General features: G+C 41.9%; 4 protein-coding genes and 2 pseudogenes across 4 annotated transcripts; 2 read left to right on the forward strand and 4 right to left on the reverse strand.

Annotated features, from left to right (window-relative positions):
- Positions 1 to 374: 374 nt before the first annotated feature.
- Positions 375 to 4,706, reverse strand: LOC125592776. The gene is made up of 5 exons (XM_048768181.1): positions 4,413 to 4,706; positions 3,524 to 3,560; positions 2,465 to 2,638; positions 1,817 to 2,388; positions 375 to 1,735 (listed from the first exon to the last, which is right to left on the reverse strand). Exons 1-5 carry the CDS (start codon positions 4,704 to 4,706, stop codon positions 917 to 919), a joined length of 1,896 nt encoding a protein of 631 aa, XP_048624138.1. The 3' UTR covers positions 375 to 916.
- A 59-nt stretch (positions 4,707 to 4,765) lies between these two features.
- On the reverse strand, positions 4,766 to 6,130 carry LOC106413084. Its single transcript, XM_048768182.1, has one exon. The coding sequence runs from the start codon at positions 6,128 to 6,130 to the stop codon at positions 4,766 to 4,768; it is 1,365 nt and encodes a 454-aa protein (XP_048624139.1).
- A 585-nt stretch (positions 6,131 to 6,715) lies between these two features.
- On the forward strand, positions 6,716 to 10,671 carry LOC106415792 (annotated as a pseudogene).
- Positions 10,616 to 14,346, reverse strand: LOC106415791 (WD repeat-containing protein 43). Its single transcript, XM_013856577.3, has 14 exons — positions 14,176 to 14,346; positions 13,888 to 13,989; positions 13,634 to 13,777; positions 13,434 to 13,549; positions 13,175 to 13,329; positions 12,962 to 13,050; positions 12,354 to 12,891; positions 11,992 to 12,126; positions 11,715 to 11,851; positions 11,501 to 11,580; positions 11,299 to 11,413; positions 11,140 to 11,214; positions 10,901 to 11,054; positions 10,616 to 10,805 (listed from the first exon to the last, which is right to left on the reverse strand). Exons 2-14 carry the CDS (start codon positions 13,975 to 13,977, stop codon positions 10,780 to 10,782), a joined length of 1,854 nt encoding a protein of 617 aa, XP_013712031.1. The 5' UTR covers positions 13,978 to 13,989; positions 14,176 to 14,346; the 3' UTR covers positions 10,616 to 10,779.
- Positions 14,347 to 14,351: 5 nt separating this feature from the next.
- On the forward strand, positions 14,352 to 16,216 carry LOC106413083 (annotated as a pseudogene).
- Positions 16,217 to 16,677: 461 nt separating this feature from the next.
- Positions 16,678 to 18,314, reverse strand: LOC106415705 (probable sugar phosphate/phosphate translocator At5g25400). The gene has a single exon (XM_013856468.3). It carries the CDS (start codon positions 18,003 to 18,005, stop codon positions 16,953 to 16,955), a length of 1,053 nt encoding a protein of 350 aa, XP_013711922.1. The 5' UTR covers positions 18,006 to 18,314; the 3' UTR covers positions 16,678 to 16,952.
- Between the last annotated feature and the right edge of the window lie 230 nt (positions 18,315 to 18,544).

Consider the following 18,544-nt stretch of genomic DNA (forward strand, 5'->3'; position numbering starts at 1 on the left):
AATCTGAATCATGTATTCTCTGATATCTGATATTAATAAAACGATTGATTCAGTTTCATAAACATCAAAGGTCTTAAAACCCTCCAAGAAAATTTAGGTCCCCCTAAATCGGGACCTAAGCTCAACAATCTCGAATACATTCAGGTCCCTAAAAACCTGAACCTAAGGTCTTAAAATCCTTAATACACCCAAAGGTCTTAAAATCCTTAATACACCCAAAGGTCTTAAAATCCTTAACATAAACCAAGGTCTTAAAATCCTTAACAATCAGGTCCTAAAATCCTTAACATAAACTAAGGTCTTAAAATCCTTAACAATCAGCAAGGTCCTAAAATCCTAATCAAAACCAAAAGGTCTTGAAACCCTTATCAAAATCGAAAGGTCTTAAAATCCTAAAGAATCAGGAAAATCCCGAAATTCCTCAATTCCATCCGTTAAACTTCAAAGGCCTCGAAGTCCTTCGAATTAACTCAGGTCCCTATAAATCTAAATCCAGGTTCCTACGAACCTGAACAACCAGGTCCCAGAACCTTTCGAATCGGACTCAGGTCCCCGAGCTAAAATCAAGAACTTCTCTTTAAGGTTATCACGACCGAATATCCATTAAGCTAAATGCTTATCATAAATAAAGACTAAAGGTCCTAATCCGACTCAACGATGACGGCACACAACTCATCTGAGATTCGCAATCACTATGATTAAATGAAACGAGGTTAAGTTCAAAAACTTAAAACAGAAATAATAGCCACGATTTAAACATAAGAAAGGGTTTAAAAACCTCCCCAGGCTATTGAAATCCAGCAAGCGTTAAGGTTTAAAGGCCTCCTCAGGCACTAAGTCACAAAACATAACGAAACAAAGCCCTTAGGCCGAAGTCTTAAAAACACAAAACATAAAGTTAAAAGAGCCGTAGCTCTCAATCTTCCTTCTCTTCCTGAATCGGATCACCAGCACCGGCAGGAACTCCCTCATCGACCACATTGCCGTCACCTCCTATTGCTGCCTCGACTGGAGCTAAGTCAGGAGCCATCAAACCCAAATTAGAGCCATACTCCCCAGAAAAGGATGGATTAAACATGTTAATCTCGAAAGTACCTGAACTCTCCGAGATCTGGGGAAGAGGAAGCTTGCTGACCGAGAAGTCAGAGACTTGAGCCTTCTCATACGCAGTTGTCGCTTCTGGTAATAAGGCCACCAATTGGTTGTACTCCTCTTCAACGCTTTGGATCTTGTTGTTCAGCATATCCTTCAAGAGGTCGGCATTAGCTTGGAGCTCCTGAGCGTACACCAAAGCGTCGACCTCATCTTTCTTCCTAGCAAACTTCTCCTTAACACAGACCAGGATCTTGCCGTAAGCTTCGGCGACTTCTTTCTTCCCTTCCCTGACAGCCAGCTTGACTTCAGCTTCCTTGTTCTTCTGGCTATCCCGGGATGAGGCAATGAGCTCACGTACTTGATGCTCAGCTATCTTTCGAGCAGCCTCTAAATCATTGATCCTCCTGCTCTTCACCTGGATATCGAGCTTTTGACTCTCGATCTCTCCTTGCTGAGCATCGGCCTTCGAGCCTAGCCTCGTCACTTCGGCTTCGAGTTCAGAAATTCGAACCCGGGCTTGGTCAAGATCGGTTTTGGCTGCCTTAACCATCTCGGTAACCTCAGCAAGTTCACCAGCATTGGGGGCAGCACACAGAGCATTCTCAAACCTGAGCTGGGCCCTGTTAACAGCCCCAGCCAACTGCAATAAATCCAAAGAAAATATATATATATATCATCGTCTCCAAAGAATGTAAACAAATAACAGATAGAGATCACGTACCTGACCCATACAGTGGGCAATATCGAGATACTCATCTCGGTTAGTCAGGTCCTTGAGCGCTGGAAGGGGACATCCCACGCTCTTCAGGTGCCTCATTATCGCAGCTAGGCCCCAAGAGTCATCCAGGATCGACCCAGGCTTCGAATGGGTAAAGCTCCACCCAACAGTCCCTCCTCTAGAGGACGAGGAAGAAGAACGGATGGAAGCTCCGCCCTGATCGATCCTGGGCCTCTTGTGTCTCGACGGCTCGATCTCAGAGGTACCCTTCGGAGCCTGGTAGTCAGCCTCCGGCACCTGGACCTCAGGGAGAGGAGCAGCATCCTGAGCTACAACCTCAGTTGGAGTAGTCTCGACAACAGGTTTGGATCCTCCGTCGTCCAAAACTTCCTTCATTGAGATAAGGAACGATCCTCCTTGGTTCCTGTCGCTTCCACGAGAAGCACTGGCAGCTTTAGAGGGGTTACCCCTAGAACGGAATGACGGTCGCAGAGTCATGTCACCTGGCTGAGACTTTTCAGTTCCCGAAGCACTAGCACCAGTTGAGATCGATACAACCGAATCGCCTGCCGAAACTGGAACAATGGAAATCCTTAAGTTTAAAAACTTCAAAGCGATAAAATCATTGAAAAGGTTCTGACAAGAACTCACTCTCAAGGTTCTCAGCAGGAATGGGATCTTGGAAAGAGGCGTTGTAGGTATCTGGGAATCTGGCTGCACTTATTCGAGAAGTGGTGTAGGCCACCCAGGTACAGGGACTCTGTTGCAACTTGCGGTATAGAGCCCTGGTGAGCTTGGTAGAGAGCTTCGGGGGATCTTCGATTTCTGCAAGTAAATCAGAGCAAAAGGTTACTCGGCCATAAATGAATAAAACAAAAAAAAATATCCCTAGAATTCCTAACCAGATGGATTAGTCCAAGTGACCCTAAGGTTCCGACCCACAGGAACCGTCGAAGGATCAACTTTAACGTAAAAATACTTCTTCCTCCAGTCATCATCACTACTAGAGAATCTGAAGATAACATGATTGGGACGACTAGGGAGGTAGTAGGTCCCGGTACCACCCTCCTTAGAGGCGCTTTCCTTCAGGGAAAAGAGGCTCATAAGTTCGGTAAGACCGACGCTAACCCCCTCCTCTTTGGACCTAGTGATAAAGCCGTTTATCACCCGGATAACCGAGGGACAGAGTTGGGAAAGGGCTAACTGATAATGATCTAGTAGATCAAGCAGTAGGGTCGGAAGAGGAAATCTCAAGTGAGACTTGGAGATGTACTTCTCATGGCAACAGAACCAACCCTCCGGAGCGGTCTCGGGGGTTTCGTCAGAATTACAGGCACGGCCAAGCTCCTTTTGGGCGAGAGCTTGAACCATGAGGTTAACCACGTCTTGATTTTTCAGCAACGAAGGCGAGTGAGGACTGCTCCCACTAGAATCGTCTTTCTTCTTCCGTTTAGAAACTCTGGTCGCGATTGCCTCCCTGGCTGTCTTTTTCCCCTTCCTCATCTTGGCTCCGATTTCTTGCTTAACTTTCAGTAGTTTAGCTCCAGAAGCAGAGGGAGGCATCCCGGATTCCCCGGAACCTTCTTTCGGATGATCCATAGTATGGGAAGGTTAAGGAGAAAATCGATTGCAAGGTTTGGGAGAGAATTTGCAGAGAAAAGTAACGAGGAAGATAAAAAAATCGCAGTAAAATAAAGAGAGAGAAGTTACCTTGAAAACCGAACGGAGGCGTGGAGAAAGTGGAAGGCTAGCAGTTAATGTTCACCGCTTTATATCCCATCACCTCTCGAGATTCGGAAAAGTCATTTCAAACCCTCTCCATCTGAACCATAGATTCTGCCAAACGTAATAAAGACCGTTAGATCGAGTAAGCTGAATCTAAATAGGATAAGAACTAATCATTATCTTAACGAAAAGATAAGATCGATAGCTAGATTCTAGCTTCCGAGACAAAGGATTTTATTCGGAAGCTGGGGGCAACTGTTGGACCCGAATATGACCCTCAGGTGAGGTACCGATAAGCGTGAGCTAGCATGTGGGTTGCGATAAGCCCATCATAACAAAGGGAGCTGAAAGCCGAGCTGACGACTGGACCTGGGAGACATCATAGCAGAGGTCACGACAGAAAGTGAGCTAACACCATAAGAGACTCGGTCAAGAGGAGCCTAAAGCGAGCTCCGTAATTGAAGCCAAATATCTAGGAGAATAGTTGAAGGGTTGCCAACGAAACCTAGACTATATAAAGATGGAGAAGATAAAAGACAAGGGGGATCTCTTTTCCATACATCAACTTTTGTACTAGATTAAAAGCATTACGTATTCTTTAGCAGTCATCTCAAGATACATTCCTTTGTATTCATCATCTTTCAACTCATCAATAAAATCATATTCATTCTTCAAGTTTATTTACGGGATTCAGCCCACGATTCTCATTCATCTCTCTTGACCTAACCTAAATCTAAGAAGTGAAACCTTGTCTCTCACAAAGCATACACCACTTTTCTCTTCTATTGACTCCAATCCTTGAGATTCTCTCCCATACTATATTCTTCCCTTCAGAACTGGGTTCTCCATATATACAAGAAAGATAAAAACTGACTTCTCCAAACTGAACCTGCATGTCAATGAGATTCTTATCCGCAAATTTGAAGTCCAACTTGATCTCGTTTTTCCAAAATACTGCCAAGCCACCACTCAAGCCTCTAGGCTCCACCGTAAACACCCTATCATAACCTAACCACTGCTGTAAATCCACCAAAATATCCCTGCACTTCTTAGTCTCCATCAAGAACATGATCTCCGGAAGATACGTACGCCGAATCTCCTGGAGTCTCTGGATTGTCAGGTCTTGAGTACGCCCCAAACCCTGGCAATTCCAGCTGAAAATGCTCATTTAAGCGTTGGGCGATCCCTCCCTTGGGATCACCTTTGGGGTTTTAGACTTCGCCGAAACTAGAAGTTCCCCACAACACTCTTATCTGCTGCTTTGTCCCACATCACCCCCTCAGTCTTATCAGCCAACAACAAAGGTCTAGGCTTTCTCCTTGATTTTGGGGGCCGTCTTCGCTGGTACACTTTCTTCTTGGTCCCGGTCGAAGCACAAAGTTCCAAGAAACCAGTGCTAAATACCGTTGAACCTTCAGAAGTGGCCATAAAATTATAGCCAACGTACACCTCATCACTTAACGTCCTAGCCATATTCCCAGCGTTCCACTGCCCTGCTGAACCAGCTCTGATTGCAGATGCCATCAATTTCTCTGACTGCAACCTGCCCTCTTTCGGTTTCTGAAGGTCCTCATAGCTGTAAACCACTCCTTTTCCTTTATTAAAATCTTGAGATATAACAGGAGGAGCCTCGAGTCTTAGAACAGTACGCTGCAGCATAGGATCTTGCTCCACCGCTGTTACCGAGCTTCTCACTCTTTCTTCCCTAACAATCCGATCCTCATCTGTTGCCAGCATCAAGTACTGTCTCATCTCATCCAGAACTTCTTTCACAATTTTCGGCTTCCCTGTCACCGCACTAGTCCCCACCAGATCTTCAGTGAGAACCCCATAGAGAGGATCATCTTCATGTAATACAACCTTTTTTAGTTCCAACTCCTTAGAGATCGCTTGACGCCTCGCAAAAGCTTCATCTTTTCTTCTCTTCACAACCAAGGGACATATACTTTGCTCATGGTTAAGCCTGAAGCAGGTGAAACACCTCTTCTGGATCCTTTCATAGTTGTAGTGGATGGTCACCGGTTTAGCTCCTTTGATGTTTATGACTCTAGACGTCTTCAATGAGTTCGCCACATTGAACTTAACTAGAACCCTCTCGTAAGGTTGTGTTTGAGGCTTTGTGGGGTCGAAGATAAACTCCTTCACTTCTCCAACCAAGTCACCAAGTGCCATAATAGCTTCCTTTGTGTAATAGTTTATCGGGATGTTGCTTATACGAACCCACAAAGAAATAAACTGCAGATAATCATCCGGTGGCTCTTCCACCCACCTCTCAATCGCCAAAGCCCACTCATTAAACGTATGGACCCCTTTCTCCAAAACATCGAGCAGGTCATGTTCATGGTCGAAGAAGAACTGAAACCGCTCCTGAGACAGAGCCACTCCTCGACATTTGCCTTCCTTTGACCACTTTCCGGGCATTCTCCAGATCAGAGTAGACATCTTCTGACACTCTGGATTTAACATTCTACCCACCAAACTTAGCTTATTCTTCTCATTCGAACAAAACCCCGGCAGATCCGGCATGTCGAACGGTTTATCTTCTTCCTCCAAAGACAGAGCCATCAAAGCTCTATCCATTGCAGCCGACATAGCTACAGACGGGTCTCACACTGTCAAGCTCTCTTAATCCCAGAGATTTCACCGGTTAGAAACCAAAACGAACACTGAACCCAATCTCAGAAATTAAGAACCCTAGATCTTATCCTTTCCTCTGTTTGAAATAAGCTGAAAAGTACCACAAAGTGGTTGAAATGATGAAAGAAACCGTGTTTTTCTTGCTTTTTTCGGGCCCCACACTCCACTATTTTATTTCAGCTTGAGAGAGAAACGAAAGCCCATTCTAGGGACGCTTGTTTCAGCTATTACCTTTCATATAACTTTTTTGAATCTGATTCTTTCTTTTCATATTCAAAACTTTGTTGTGTATTTTCTTTGACCTCTTTATTGTTGCTCTGGTAGGGTCTCCTCTATTACTGTCTTTCTTGTAAGTTTCGGTGAGGAAATATTTAAATGGAGAAAAGCAGCAGCCAATCCACTTTTTTCTTTCTTTTGGAAGTAGGTTTCAAATTTCCTAGTCAACGCTCTGCGTTCAATGTATGTATACAAAGCCATTTTATAGTTTCTTCTTCCACATAGCTCCCCTTAAAGCTCTGTAAAACTGACCCTCTTCCCATCATACTAATTAATGGATTCTTCTTTTTTCCTTACCACTGTTGCTGCTGCAGTAGGGCTCTTTACACTTTTGAGAAAACTCAGAATCCACAAGGACAACGTTGAAAAAGATTCTTCTTCTTCTTCTTCTTCTTCTTCTTATTCTTCATCATCAGTTCTTCCACCTTCTTCTCCTTCTCGTATCTGGACACATCATGTCTTTCCTAGCTTCCGCGGGGAAGATGTCCGCAGAGACTTCCTCAGTCATATTCAGATGGAGTTGCAAAGAAAAGGAATCACTCCTTTCGTTGATAATGAAATCAAAAGAGGAGAATCTATCGGTCCCGAGCTCATTAAAGCCATTAGAGGATCCAAGATCGCTATTATCTTGCTCTCTAGAAACTATGCATCCTCTAAATGGTGTCTTGATGAACTGGTGGAGATTATGAAGTGTAGGGAAGAGTTTGGTCAAACTGTAATGGCTATTTTCTATAAAGTGGATCCATCTGATGTTAAAAAGCTGACCGGAGATTTTGGGAAAGGTTTTGGAAGAACTTGTGCTGGTAAAACAAAAGAGGACATTGGGAGAGGGAGAGAAGCTTTGGCAAAAGTGGCTACAATAGCTGGTTATCATTCAAGCAACTGGTTAGTTCTTTGATTTCCATTTTATGAATGTGAGTGGTTTTTCCATATTAATTGATCTTCCTTCATTGGTAGGGATAATGAAGCGGCCATGATCGAGAAAATCGCCACTGATATTTCCAACATGCTGAATAATTTCACACCATCAAGTGATTTCGAGGAATTAGTTGGAATGAGAGCTCATTTGGAAAAGATGGAACCATTGCTGTGCCTAGACTCAGATGAAGTGAGGATGATTGGGATTTGGGGTCCTCCTGGGATTGGGAAGACCACAATCGCCAGAGTCGCATACAACCAACTCTCCAACAGTTTTCAACTGAGTGTCTTTATGGACAACATCAAAGCAATCTGTTCAAGACCATGTTCCGATGACTACAGCGCAAAGTTGCAGTTACAACAACAGTTCATGTCTCAAATAACCAACCATAAGGATATGGTGGTTTCTCATTTGGGAGTTGCCTCAAATAGGTTGAAAGACAAGAAAGTTCTTGTTGTTCTTGATGGTGTGGACCAATCAGTACAACTAGATGCAATGGCGAAAGAGACATGATGGTTTGGTCCCGGGAGTCGGATTATCGTTACAACACAAGATCATAAACTTTTTAGAGCACATGGGATCAACCATATTTACAAGGTGGGGTTTCCGCCAACTGAGGAGGCTCTCCAAATCTTTTGCATGTATTCTTTTGGTCAAAAGTTCCCTAAAGATGGTTTTGAGGCGCTTGCTCTAAAAGTCACAGAACTTGCTGGTAGTCTCCCTTTGGGGCTAAGGGTTATGGGCTCCTACTTTCGGGGAATGTCCAAGCAAGAGTGGACAAGGTCTCTACCAAGACTGAAGGCTAGCCTTGGCGCTGATATTCGAAGCGTTTTGAAGTTCAGCTATGATGCTCTAGATGATGAAGATAAAGATTTGTTTCTTCATATAGCCTGCTTCTTCAGCTTAGAGAAGATTCGTAAAGTAGAAGAACATCTTACAAAGAAGTTCTTGGAAGTGAGGCAAAGACTTAACGTCTTAGCTGAGAAATCTCTCGTATCTATCGACTCCGGATATATAACAATGCACAGTTTGCTACAAAAACTAGGCAGAGAAATTGTTTGTAGACAATCTATCCATGAGCCTGGACACCGCCAGTTTCTGTACAATAAAAGAGAGATTTGTGAAGTACTGATTGGTGATGAAACAGTAAGTTTTGATGGACTTTCACTGGCTTCTCCTACCAATTAACTACCTAACTAACTAACTCAGATCTCTTGTTTGTTCCTTCATTTCAGGGTAGTAAAAGTGTCATAGGCATACAGTTTGACCGCAACGGAATCAAGGAGAAATTAGATATTAGTGAGAAAGCCTTTGAAGGAATGTCTAATCTCGAATTCTTAAAAGTCTATGGTTATCATGATACAATGCAATTAAATCGAAGTCTGAACTATCTGTCTCATAAACTTCGATTACTACATTGGAGTCATTTTCCAATGACATGTCTTCCTTGTACTGTGAACTTGAAGTTCCTCGTGGAACTAATCATGGATCACAGCAAGCTTGAGAATTTGTGGGAAGGAAAAAAAAGTAAGTCATGTCTATTTATTCCTCTTATCTTTTGTCCTTTGCTCATCTGTGTATAAAATAACCATGTTCTTGTTATTTGACTGTACAGCTGCTTCCAAGTCTGAAGTGGATGGATTTGAGTTATTCTGTAAACTTGAAGGAGCTCCCCGATCTCTCAACTGCCACTAACCTTGAGAAATTGTATCTGAATGATTGCTCCAGCTTGGTGAAGCTTCCTTGCACTAATGGGTATACCAATAATCTTGAGAAGTTGGATCTTCGTAATTGCTCGAGTCTTATCGAGCTCCCTTGGTCTTTTGGTAATTCCACTAAGCTCGAGAAACTATATCTTGGTGGATGCTCAAGTCTTTTGGAGCTACCTTCCTTTACTGGGAATGATATTAAACTCCAAAGTCTGGATCTCGGTGTCTCAAATCTGTTGGAGCTTCCTTCTTCTATTGGAAATGCCACTAATCTAGTGGACCTGGACCTTAGTAATTGCTCAAATCTTGTGGAACTTCCTCTATTTATTGGAAACCTAAAGAAGTTGCAGAGGCTGAGATTAGAAGGATGCTCTAAGTTGGAGGTTATTCCCACTAACATCAACTTGGAATCTTTGGATATACTTAATCTCAGAAACTGCTCCATGCTGAAAAGTTTTCCTCAGATATCCACAAACATTAGACATCTCGACCTCACAGGAACTGCAATAGAAGACGTGCCTCCCTCCATCAGGTCATGGCCTCGTCTGGATAGGTTGCTGATGACATACTTTGAAAACCTCAAGGAGCTCCCTCATGCTCTTGAAAGAATCACAAGCCTGCACTTGAAAACAGAAATACAAGAGTTTCCTCCTTGTGTCAAGAAAATATCTCCTCTTCATGAGATCTTTCTCAGAGGATGTAGAAAGTTGGTATCAATACCAACGATTTGGGATTCTATCTCCTACATGGATGCAACAGACTGTGAATCCCTGGAGATACTTGAATGCTCATTTCGCAATCCATCGGTTTGGCTCAACTTTGCCAACTGCTTCAAACTGAATCAAGAAGCGAGAGACTTGGTCATCCAGACTAGTATAGATGCAGTCTTACCAGGTGGAAAAGTGCCTGCATACTTCACTCATCGAGCTACTGGTGCGGGTCCACTGACAATCAAGTTGAATGAAAGGCCTCTTCCTATATCCATGAGCTTTAAAGCTTGTATATTGCTGGTTAGTAACGGTGATCATGCCGCTTGCTGTATAGATGAATCGACGGATGTGACTGTTATGTATAACAATGACAGTTATATGCTATATCCGCCTTTGGCAGAGCATCTGTACACATTCCAAGTGGAAGCGGAGGTTACTTCCAGCCAGCTTCTGTTTGAGTTCAAGCTGAAAAGCAACAACGTTTGGAAGATAGGAGAATGTGGGATAGTTCAACACTTGGAGGTCCCTTCGTAACATAATGAAGACTTCTCTCAATTGGATACAGTATAAAGTTAATGATCTATATACAGTACTCTGTTTTTAATGAACAGTTAATGAAGACTTCTCTCAGTTGGAGCCAAGACGAAGATAAACCTGTTGTCTATTGTAACCAATTGTTTCTCATATCATATGCCATTGAAAATTTAGAATTTGTTATGCCATGACTTTGCGAAATTAGAATTTGTTATGCCATGACTTTGCGAATCATCCCTTGTCAACAGTGTAGGTTTTTTTTTTTTTTGTCTTTGAACGTAATATTTCCATGTTTAGTATAAAAGACTTGTATTGTTGGAATCAAAATAGTAAATATCAATTGTGCAATGACAAAGGAGTAAAAGTTATACGTTTAGCTCAAAAATACAAATACGACTAAGACAAGATTTTGAGGAATACAGACAGAATCGTAAGAAGAAGAGTCACAGCTTAGCTTTATATCTCCTCCATCAAGGTATTATCTGCAAGTAAAAACGAAGGTACTATTTAGATTAAAGCATATTTCACTCCACAAACCAATATCCCAAAAAAAAAACGAAACAAAAAGTATAGTTACCTTCATCCTTCCCATCGTCGCTGCTTAATTCGGAATCATTATCCTTCTCACCATAGAAATGCTCTTCTACATCTTCTTCTTCCTCATCTTCACTTTCATCAATGACTTGCTCATGCAGTGTTGTTTGAGTTTCATTCCCTGCAGCTTTATTGATCTGTCATAAAAAGAAAGGTTTTCTTGAGACTAAATATGTTTATAACTGGATCGATCATTAGTTAACAAGATGATTGATATGTAACCTGAGCTGTAACAAGATGCAAGCGCCCAGATAACTGAAGCAACGGCTGAAGAACCGTTCCTCTGCACTTGGTTATCTGGAAGAACAGTATAACATACATTAAAACCAAACATGTTTTGACAGAACAAACAAAAATCCTGTATGTACTCTTATCTCTTACCTTATGCAATGTATTAAGTAGCTGTTGGTTTTTGGGTTCTTGGGACATGATGTAATGACGATGATTCACTATTATGCTGTATATCCATGGAAGAAAATACTTGCCACCACATCCCCTGTTAACAAAGATATTGCAACTGTGTTACGAACACAGCACCAAGAATGATGTCAATCCTTGCATGTAAGAAAATCAGGGAACCAACCTCGTCTGCCACATAGCAACCAGAGCTTCTAGTGTCTTGAATGCAGTGGAGGGTGCCATTGACAAAACAGTAGACTTTAACTGTCAATACAAAACTCTATATGAGTATTACGATTGGTAGATTTGAAGAAAAAAAATATCCGGATAACTCTAAAGAGATGCGTCAGAGGATTTACAAAATGCCAAAGAACCGAGGAACCAGAAAGTAAACATACCTTCTTCGGTGGTAGATGAGCCTCAAGATCAAGTCCATCAATCACTGAAGCATAGGAAAGACTGCTCGGTTCATCTGTACCTTTAAGTATCCCTAATGATCTCAACTTATCCTCCATGCTAAATGTCTCTACATAATCTGTAAATTCCAATTTAAAAAAAAAAAATAATGAACAAAACAGACAAACAATTGAACGATCTCCATCAGTACACGATGTTTATGCAAGTAAGAGGTCTGATAGACGATTTCAATTTTCAAAACTGTGATGTAAGACTCACCCGCTTGACTTTGGTCAACCATGTCTGTATCCTTATCAGATGAATGTGGCTGTACACTCTTTTTCTCGTGCAGATCAGCAACTCTTGCGATTGGCAGCAAAGCATCCTCGGCATGCGCACGGTCCAATGTTGTAACTATACAAATATAAAATCATAGTCAGCAATTGTTATTACCAGGAGAGAAGGGAAGGGAGATGGAAACTGCAGTCCACAGGGCAGTATCAAGGATAAAGATCAGCTCCACGTAATAGCTAATAAGGAAATGAACTACTGAGTCTACTTAAGCTGTTAAACATGATGCGGTGATGGTCTAACAGTCTAATCAATTTGTTGAAGGAAGTTTCATGAGCCCATGAAAATACCTTTGTTCACGCCTTGCCCCTTCTTGGACTTGGAAGCTGACTGAGTGATGGGGAGAAGAATGCCATTCTTAGAGGCATTCAGCACCAAGTCGTTGCCAAACTGCAACACCATTTTCTGGAACGAAGGCTTCACCAGCAATCCAGACGCAATAAACGCATTCGCAGAACCAGGCTTCAAAATGCCTTGCAATTTTGCAGCAAAGATTGTAGGCAATGAGCCCTTGTGTTGTTTAAGCGATGAAGAATCTTCAGTTGCTAATGCCACTTTCGTAGGTTTGGCACTGCCTAGCTCCACGACATTTGATCCATACCAAAAATAACAGACCCCGACTTCTGAAATTGCTAAGATATATAATCCCTTTTCATCAGTTTCACCCCAACTATCCACGAAGACGGGAGGGTGCTCTAGGGCAAGGACACAGCTAGCTGACTGCTTCTTGGCACCATCTGTTTTCCACACTGCAATATATCTTTCACCAACTGCAGATGAGAGGATGAACTTGCCATCCTCGGTAAATGCCACACAACGCACACCCCCCTAAATAACATAAATATTAATATCGTTGTACGAAAACATGGTAGATACAAATGATAGTATATGTACTCACAGGATGACCAGTAAACTTCTGAATTTTCTTGAGATCAGAGCACTTAAAAGTCTTCAACTGAGCAGATGCAGTGGCTAATATTTTTCCATCTGGGAGGAAGCAAATACAACAGCAGTAGGTAAGTACATGTTGTAGTCTATGCATTTTAACAGAAACTTTGAAGTGTCTTTTTAAGACCAGTCAAAATATATCTGAAGAAACCAAGAGACACACCTGGTGAAACAGATAAAGAAGAAACTGCTTTTGTTGAAGCTTTGAACTTCCTGATCACATTTCCACTATGGGGGTCAATTTCACAAACCATCCCATCAGCCCCACCGCTGTAAATGCAGGAGGCCTTTGTAGACGACGAGACAGCATTCACACCACTGCACCAGACATGACGCACATTAATAAGCGTCCAAAAGTTGCTACTGATGCCAGATTCAAGGAGCTTAGCGAAGAAGAAGTAAAGGGAGAGTTAGTTACTCACCCGGGATGACAGTCGCTTATTCTCCATTTAAGCTGACCAGAAGCCACATCAAGTGCTAAAACATCTCCCCCACCAGTCCCTAATACCAATATCGAAGTTCCAAGTTTTCTCTTCTTCTGCAAAAAAAAAAAAACAAAGAATTTACAAACTATAATCTACACCACAAGGCAGTACTATAATAAACGCCAAAGTCTATTAACCTTTCTCTCCAGAGACAGCCACTTCATGCAGGTATAATCAACCGAGAGGTGACCTTTCCCACCGCTGGTATATATGTTAGTCTCTTCTACAGATGCAATATCAGCAAACTCTGTTTGGACCTGACCCTTGACCGTGTCCCAAATCTAAACAAAGTCGGAAAAAAAAATCAATCAACTAAAATAGCAGAAAGATGTTCCCTTTGAATAGATAACTATGAGGCAAATAACCACAATTAAAGAAAGCTGAAGGGTACCTTGATACGGCCATCACCGGTGCTAAGAGCTAAATAGTCTAGAGCAGGACTGAAAGAAGTCAATACATCCTTAATGTTCACCAAATTCATCTTTCCCTGAAACTGTTTCAAGCAAAACAATCAAATACAAGCATACACAAACATCTCCAACACTAATAATCATTCAAAAGTATGGAACTTTTGGTTACTTTCTAATAAATCCACAACGAAAAGAGAAAACTTTCCCACCAAAAACAATATAATTGAAGAGCTTAGAGAGATTAACAAAAAGAAAAACAAACAGCTAACCAGTTCACACAGACAGACGGTGAAAGAAGCTGATGTCAAGCAAATATAGCTTTCTTCAGTTTCGCCAGGAGTGAGACTCTGAAGGCGGAAGAGAAGAGAAGAGAGAGGGAGAGGCAATGAGAAGGCGGAGGAGATTAGGGTTTTTCAGAGGTTTTTTCCTCTTTTTTTTTTTGAAGGAAAGAAAAAGACGGAGGTGAGGTCACTAATGGGCCTTTATAATCCATTTTTGTAATAGTTATTGGGCTTTGTCATTATTTTTTGTTACAAAATGGCCGAACAACCTGGGCCTCAAGGCTTACGATTAAAATATGATTTTCAGATCAATCTAGGGTTAAATAATTCCGAGATAAAAAAAAAAGCCTTTTCTTGCGCTACAAGGTACCATTCTCATTTTCTCCTGCTCTCTTAATTTTCTTGCACTACAAGGGACGGTGACAGAAGAAGAGTACCACCATTCTTCGTTAGTGTGTGTGGTGACTTCATGGCTGATAATGATGATGCTTGGGCGGTGATGAAACCGATCGCTCCTGGCTTCCGATTTCATCCAACCGATGAAGAACTCATTACCTATTACTTGAAGAGGAAGGTTCAGGGCAAACCGATGCGTTTCGATGCGATAAGAGAAGTCAATGTTTACAAGCACGAGCCTTCTGACTTAGGAGGTTCTTTTTCTTTTTCTCTTCATCTCTCGATAGGTGTATTCTTCCTCTTATTCCTTGTTGCGTGTTAAGAGCTTTCGAGGTTGAAGACAAAGGACCAAGAATGGTACTTCTTCTGTCCCCTGGAGAAGAGGCAAAACAGCTCTACGGTTATAAACCGAGCAACGAAGAAAGGCTACTGGAAGAAAACGGGAGAAGACAAGCAAATCAAGAGAGGAGGAGACGATAAGTTGATCGGTGTGGTGAAGACCCTTGTGTTTCACAGAGGACGATCTCCAAAGGGTAACCGAACCAACTGGGTCATCTATGAGTATCGCCTCGTTCTAAAGAAACTTGAGGTCGTCTATAAGTATATTCTCTCTGTTTGGTTTTGATTCTGCTTTTTCTTGATGTGGAGGATTTGATTCAACAGTCTTGCATTTGCGGATGCAGATAGATTCTTACGTGTTGTGCAGAGTGATCCGCAAGGAACACGCCGGGCCATCTACTGCATGCATATATGCACCCTTCTCCGAACAAGACTGGGATGATGATGGTGGAATCAACGAGAAGAGTCAGCAGGTTTGTCCTTGAACACAGCTTTAAAAAGCTATGCAAACTCTTTGTTCCTGTTTAGTTGAGTCCATTAATAGAGAGATTATCATATGTTTTTTTTTGAGATTACTGTGATTTGTTGAAGCATTTCAGTTTATAGTATATGCACTGTGATCAGTTCATTTGAGATTCTTACGTAAATGTTAAATGTTGTGTAGGAAAACCACTTGCAGGGAAAGAACCTCATTGAACTCAATGAGCACGTTAGAGAGTTTGATATAGATGAAGATCCCACAACAGTTGATCAGGACGGTAATAATAGTGAGCCATTGACGAAAGGATGTCTTCCACGCAAGCGCCAACTAGACTCCTTTGGAAGCTACAACAACTCAAGCCAGACCACTCAGGACGCTGTTTCTTCTGTTGCCGCCACGCTGGAGGAGAATGAAGCAGAACCATTTGCGACAATGGTGCCTACAAGCTCCTCCACCGAGCTGATCGACCATCTGGAGAAGGAGAAACAGCAGATGGCTGTGGCGAGAGACTTATAACCTTGACCTGATGAATGCAGAAGTGATGGTGAGTATTCTTCAGGGGCAGGTTGATGCATTGCGTGCGGAAAACGAGGAGCTGAAGAAGACCAACAGCAACAAGGGATAATGCTCTTGTACTTGTGAGCTGCGTGGACCTATTGGGAGCCTATATGAATCTATAATTGTAAAAAAAAAAAATTAGATAGAAACAAGTATTAGTGTTGAGGCTAATTATCGATCTTGCACGTTTGTATAGACATTGATGATGGGCTCCAACCTTTATTTTAAGTATAGAATATAGATTAGTTTAACAAATAGTCGCCTAACTAATACTTTAATAGCATCATATGAATCAAATATTCATCAAACTTCAGGTTTTAGTTTTAACATGCTAACTGACATAAGTGGATGTAGACATGATCGGTCAATCAACACACAAAGCTGGTCTAAAAGCCTGTTCTTGTCTATCTTGGTCCTACTGCATCTCACAACCCTTAGACATCAAACATTTACGTTCACTAAGTTAATTCTAGATTTTGCTTTGATCCCCACTCTACATTGTTACTCAATCCCACTGCTTTAAGCAATCAAAATAAAATAAAACCAAATTATATTAAAGTTATGCAAGAGACATCAACATTTACAGCAAAACAACATTCTCTCAAGATTTTACTAAATTATCTACTGTTACTCAAGCCTACTGCTTTGAGCTATCAAAACAAAATCAATCCATCACTTAATGTCGATTAGAGATTCACAAAAATCAACCATCCAAATGAATACTGAAACGTTTCAATACTTTCATAAGAGATAAAAGGAAAATCCATGAACAGAGGGTTTGTAACACCATTGTAATCATAAATAGCTTGAAAAGAAAAACAATACCAAAAGAGAAATGGCTAGAACAAAAAAAAAACAAGAAGAGATGCTGACATGACTACCACCTATGAGCAAATCATTATGATCAAAAGGAACCAAAGATTCCTTCCAATAAGAAGCTTTATTATTACTTTGTCTCTTGCTTATGAGTCAAAGTCTCTATCTTTTCATCTTAGTCCTCAGACTCAATCTTCTTACCTTCACCATCACCACCACCCTTCTCTTCCAACAACCTCCCACTCTCCTCATCCCCTTGCTGAACCTTCTTCTGAGCCTCATTCGCCTTCAACGCCTGCAGCTTCGCGTGATTATAATACGCAACTCCCAAGAACGCAATCCCATACCCGAAAAGGTTAATAGGAGTCACGGTATCCTTAATCACAGACCACGAGAACGCGATCAACAGCCAATCTTTAACCACACCAGCAACATTCATCGTCAAAGCAGAGGTCTTCCCAACCAAAAGAAACACAGCAAGATTCAACGCAAACGCACAAAGCGAGTTCGTCCCGAAGATGGCGTAGTCAAAGTGGAAGCTCGACGTGTCTCTAAGCACGGGGAACTCCACGTAGATCCAAGGGATAAACAAGAACGCCAAGCAGCAAGGTGCCACGTAGTAGAGAGAAGTAATAGGGTTAAGCGTGATGCCTTTGGAGGTAAGCAAGATCTGAATCAACACAAGACGCGTCGCCTCGAAGGCAACAGCTCCTAGCTGGAGAATCACACCGAACACATCGAACCTCGCCTCACCGTAAGCAGCGACGGCGACACCAAACGAGATGGAGAGCATGTTGGTCATCGTGTCCGACTTGAAGCCTTCTTTCTTCAAGAGGACGCCGATGGAGTAGACGGCGACGGGCATGAGGGCTTTGAGCATCTGAATGAAGGAGACGGAGAGGTAGATGTAGGCGGAGTTGGAGAGCCAGAGGGAGAGGGAGTAGAGTGCCCCGATGGGGACGACGGATCTCAGGTAAGTCTCGCGGGACATGGAGACTGGCTCGACGAATTTGAAGACCTTGATGAGGAGGACGGCGAGGGTGGAGCAGAAGGACATGTGGATCATGGTGAGGGAGATCGGGAAAGGCCAGTTGTACATCTTCTTGTCGAGGATGTACTTGTTGTAGACGATCACCGTGAAGCTGAGGAAGATCCAGATCGCCACGTAGCTGTAGGAGAGGACGATCTTTTTTATCACGCTGTCGCTTAGCGTGCCTCCTTTCCCCATTGTGACGACGGTGGTGGTGGTGGCTGCGGAGGCGAGAGGGAGGAGAGAGATTTGTTTTGGTGCTTTTGTGTTTGTTTGCTTTAGTTGAGATCCGTAATTTTTAAAAGTCTTCGGGATTTTCGGACACAAGTGATTGAGTTGTGGTGGGTCTTACGTGTTATTTATAAAGGTGTTTATTAATTTTTAATTAAGTGATAATAATGTGAAGATAGCAGCGAGGAATTAGTAGCTTAATCATTACTATTGAGATAACGCTTTCGAAAACAATAAAATATTCTATAAGTTTTGTAATTTATGGAAGTAGTAGCATTTTTTTTTATCAACTTACTATGTTCTCTTTAAACTAAAAATCTATAAAAAAAAATCAATGTTGATAAATTTGCTTTTATTTATTTAGTGGTGATTTTTTTTAAAATAGAATAAAATTTGTTTAATTAGTTACTAGTATGTTGATAATTCTGCACTAAGATAGTAACGAATGTTAGAAGGTAATCATTACTAATCACGAAATTAATTGAGATAACTCTTCGAATTTATTT

Source organism: Brassica napus, chromosome C9 (assembly GCF_020379485.1).
Source record: "Brassica napus cultivar Da-Ae chromosome C9, Da-Ae, whole genome shotgun sequence".
Classification (NCBI taxonomy): Eukaryota; Viridiplantae; Streptophyta; class Magnoliopsida; order Brassicales; family Brassicaceae; genus Brassica; species Brassica napus.

Bases quoted from the DNA above. Each gene is read 5' to 3' on its own strand.
- LOC125592776 (XM_048768181.1), bottom strand. From the start codon at position 4,706: ATGAGCATTTTCAGCTGGAATTGCCAGGGTTTGGGGCGTACTCAAGAC. The intron at 3,561-4,412 runs GTCAGTTTTTAT...ATTAACTGCTAG, and splicing joins TGCAGGTTCAGTTTGGAGAA to CCTTCCACTTTCTCCACGCC. The intron at 1,736-1,816 runs GTACGTGATCTC...GATTTATTGCAG, and splicing joins TTGCCCACTGTATGGGTCAG to TTGGCTGGGGCTGTTAACAG.
- LOC106413084 (XM_048768182.1), bottom strand. From the start codon at position 6,130: ATGTCGGCTGCAATGGATAGAGCTTTGATGGCTCTGTCTTTGGAGGAA.
- LOC106415791 (XM_013856577.3), bottom strand. From the start codon at position 13,977: ATGAATTTGGTGAACATTAAGGATGTATTGACTTCTTTCAGTCCTGCT. The intron at 11,852-11,991 runs GTGAGTCTTACA...TGGAATTTACAG, and splicing joins GGTTGACCAAAGTCAAGCGG to ATTATGTAGAGACATTTAGC. The intron at 11,414-11,500 runs GTTGGTTCCCTG...CTTTGTTAACAG, and splicing joins GTTGCTATGTGGCAGACGAG to GGGATGTGGTGGCAAGTATT.
- LOC106415705 (XM_013856468.3), bottom strand. From the start codon at position 18,005: ATGGGGAAAGGAGGCACGCTAAGCGACAGCGTGATAAAAAAGATCGTC.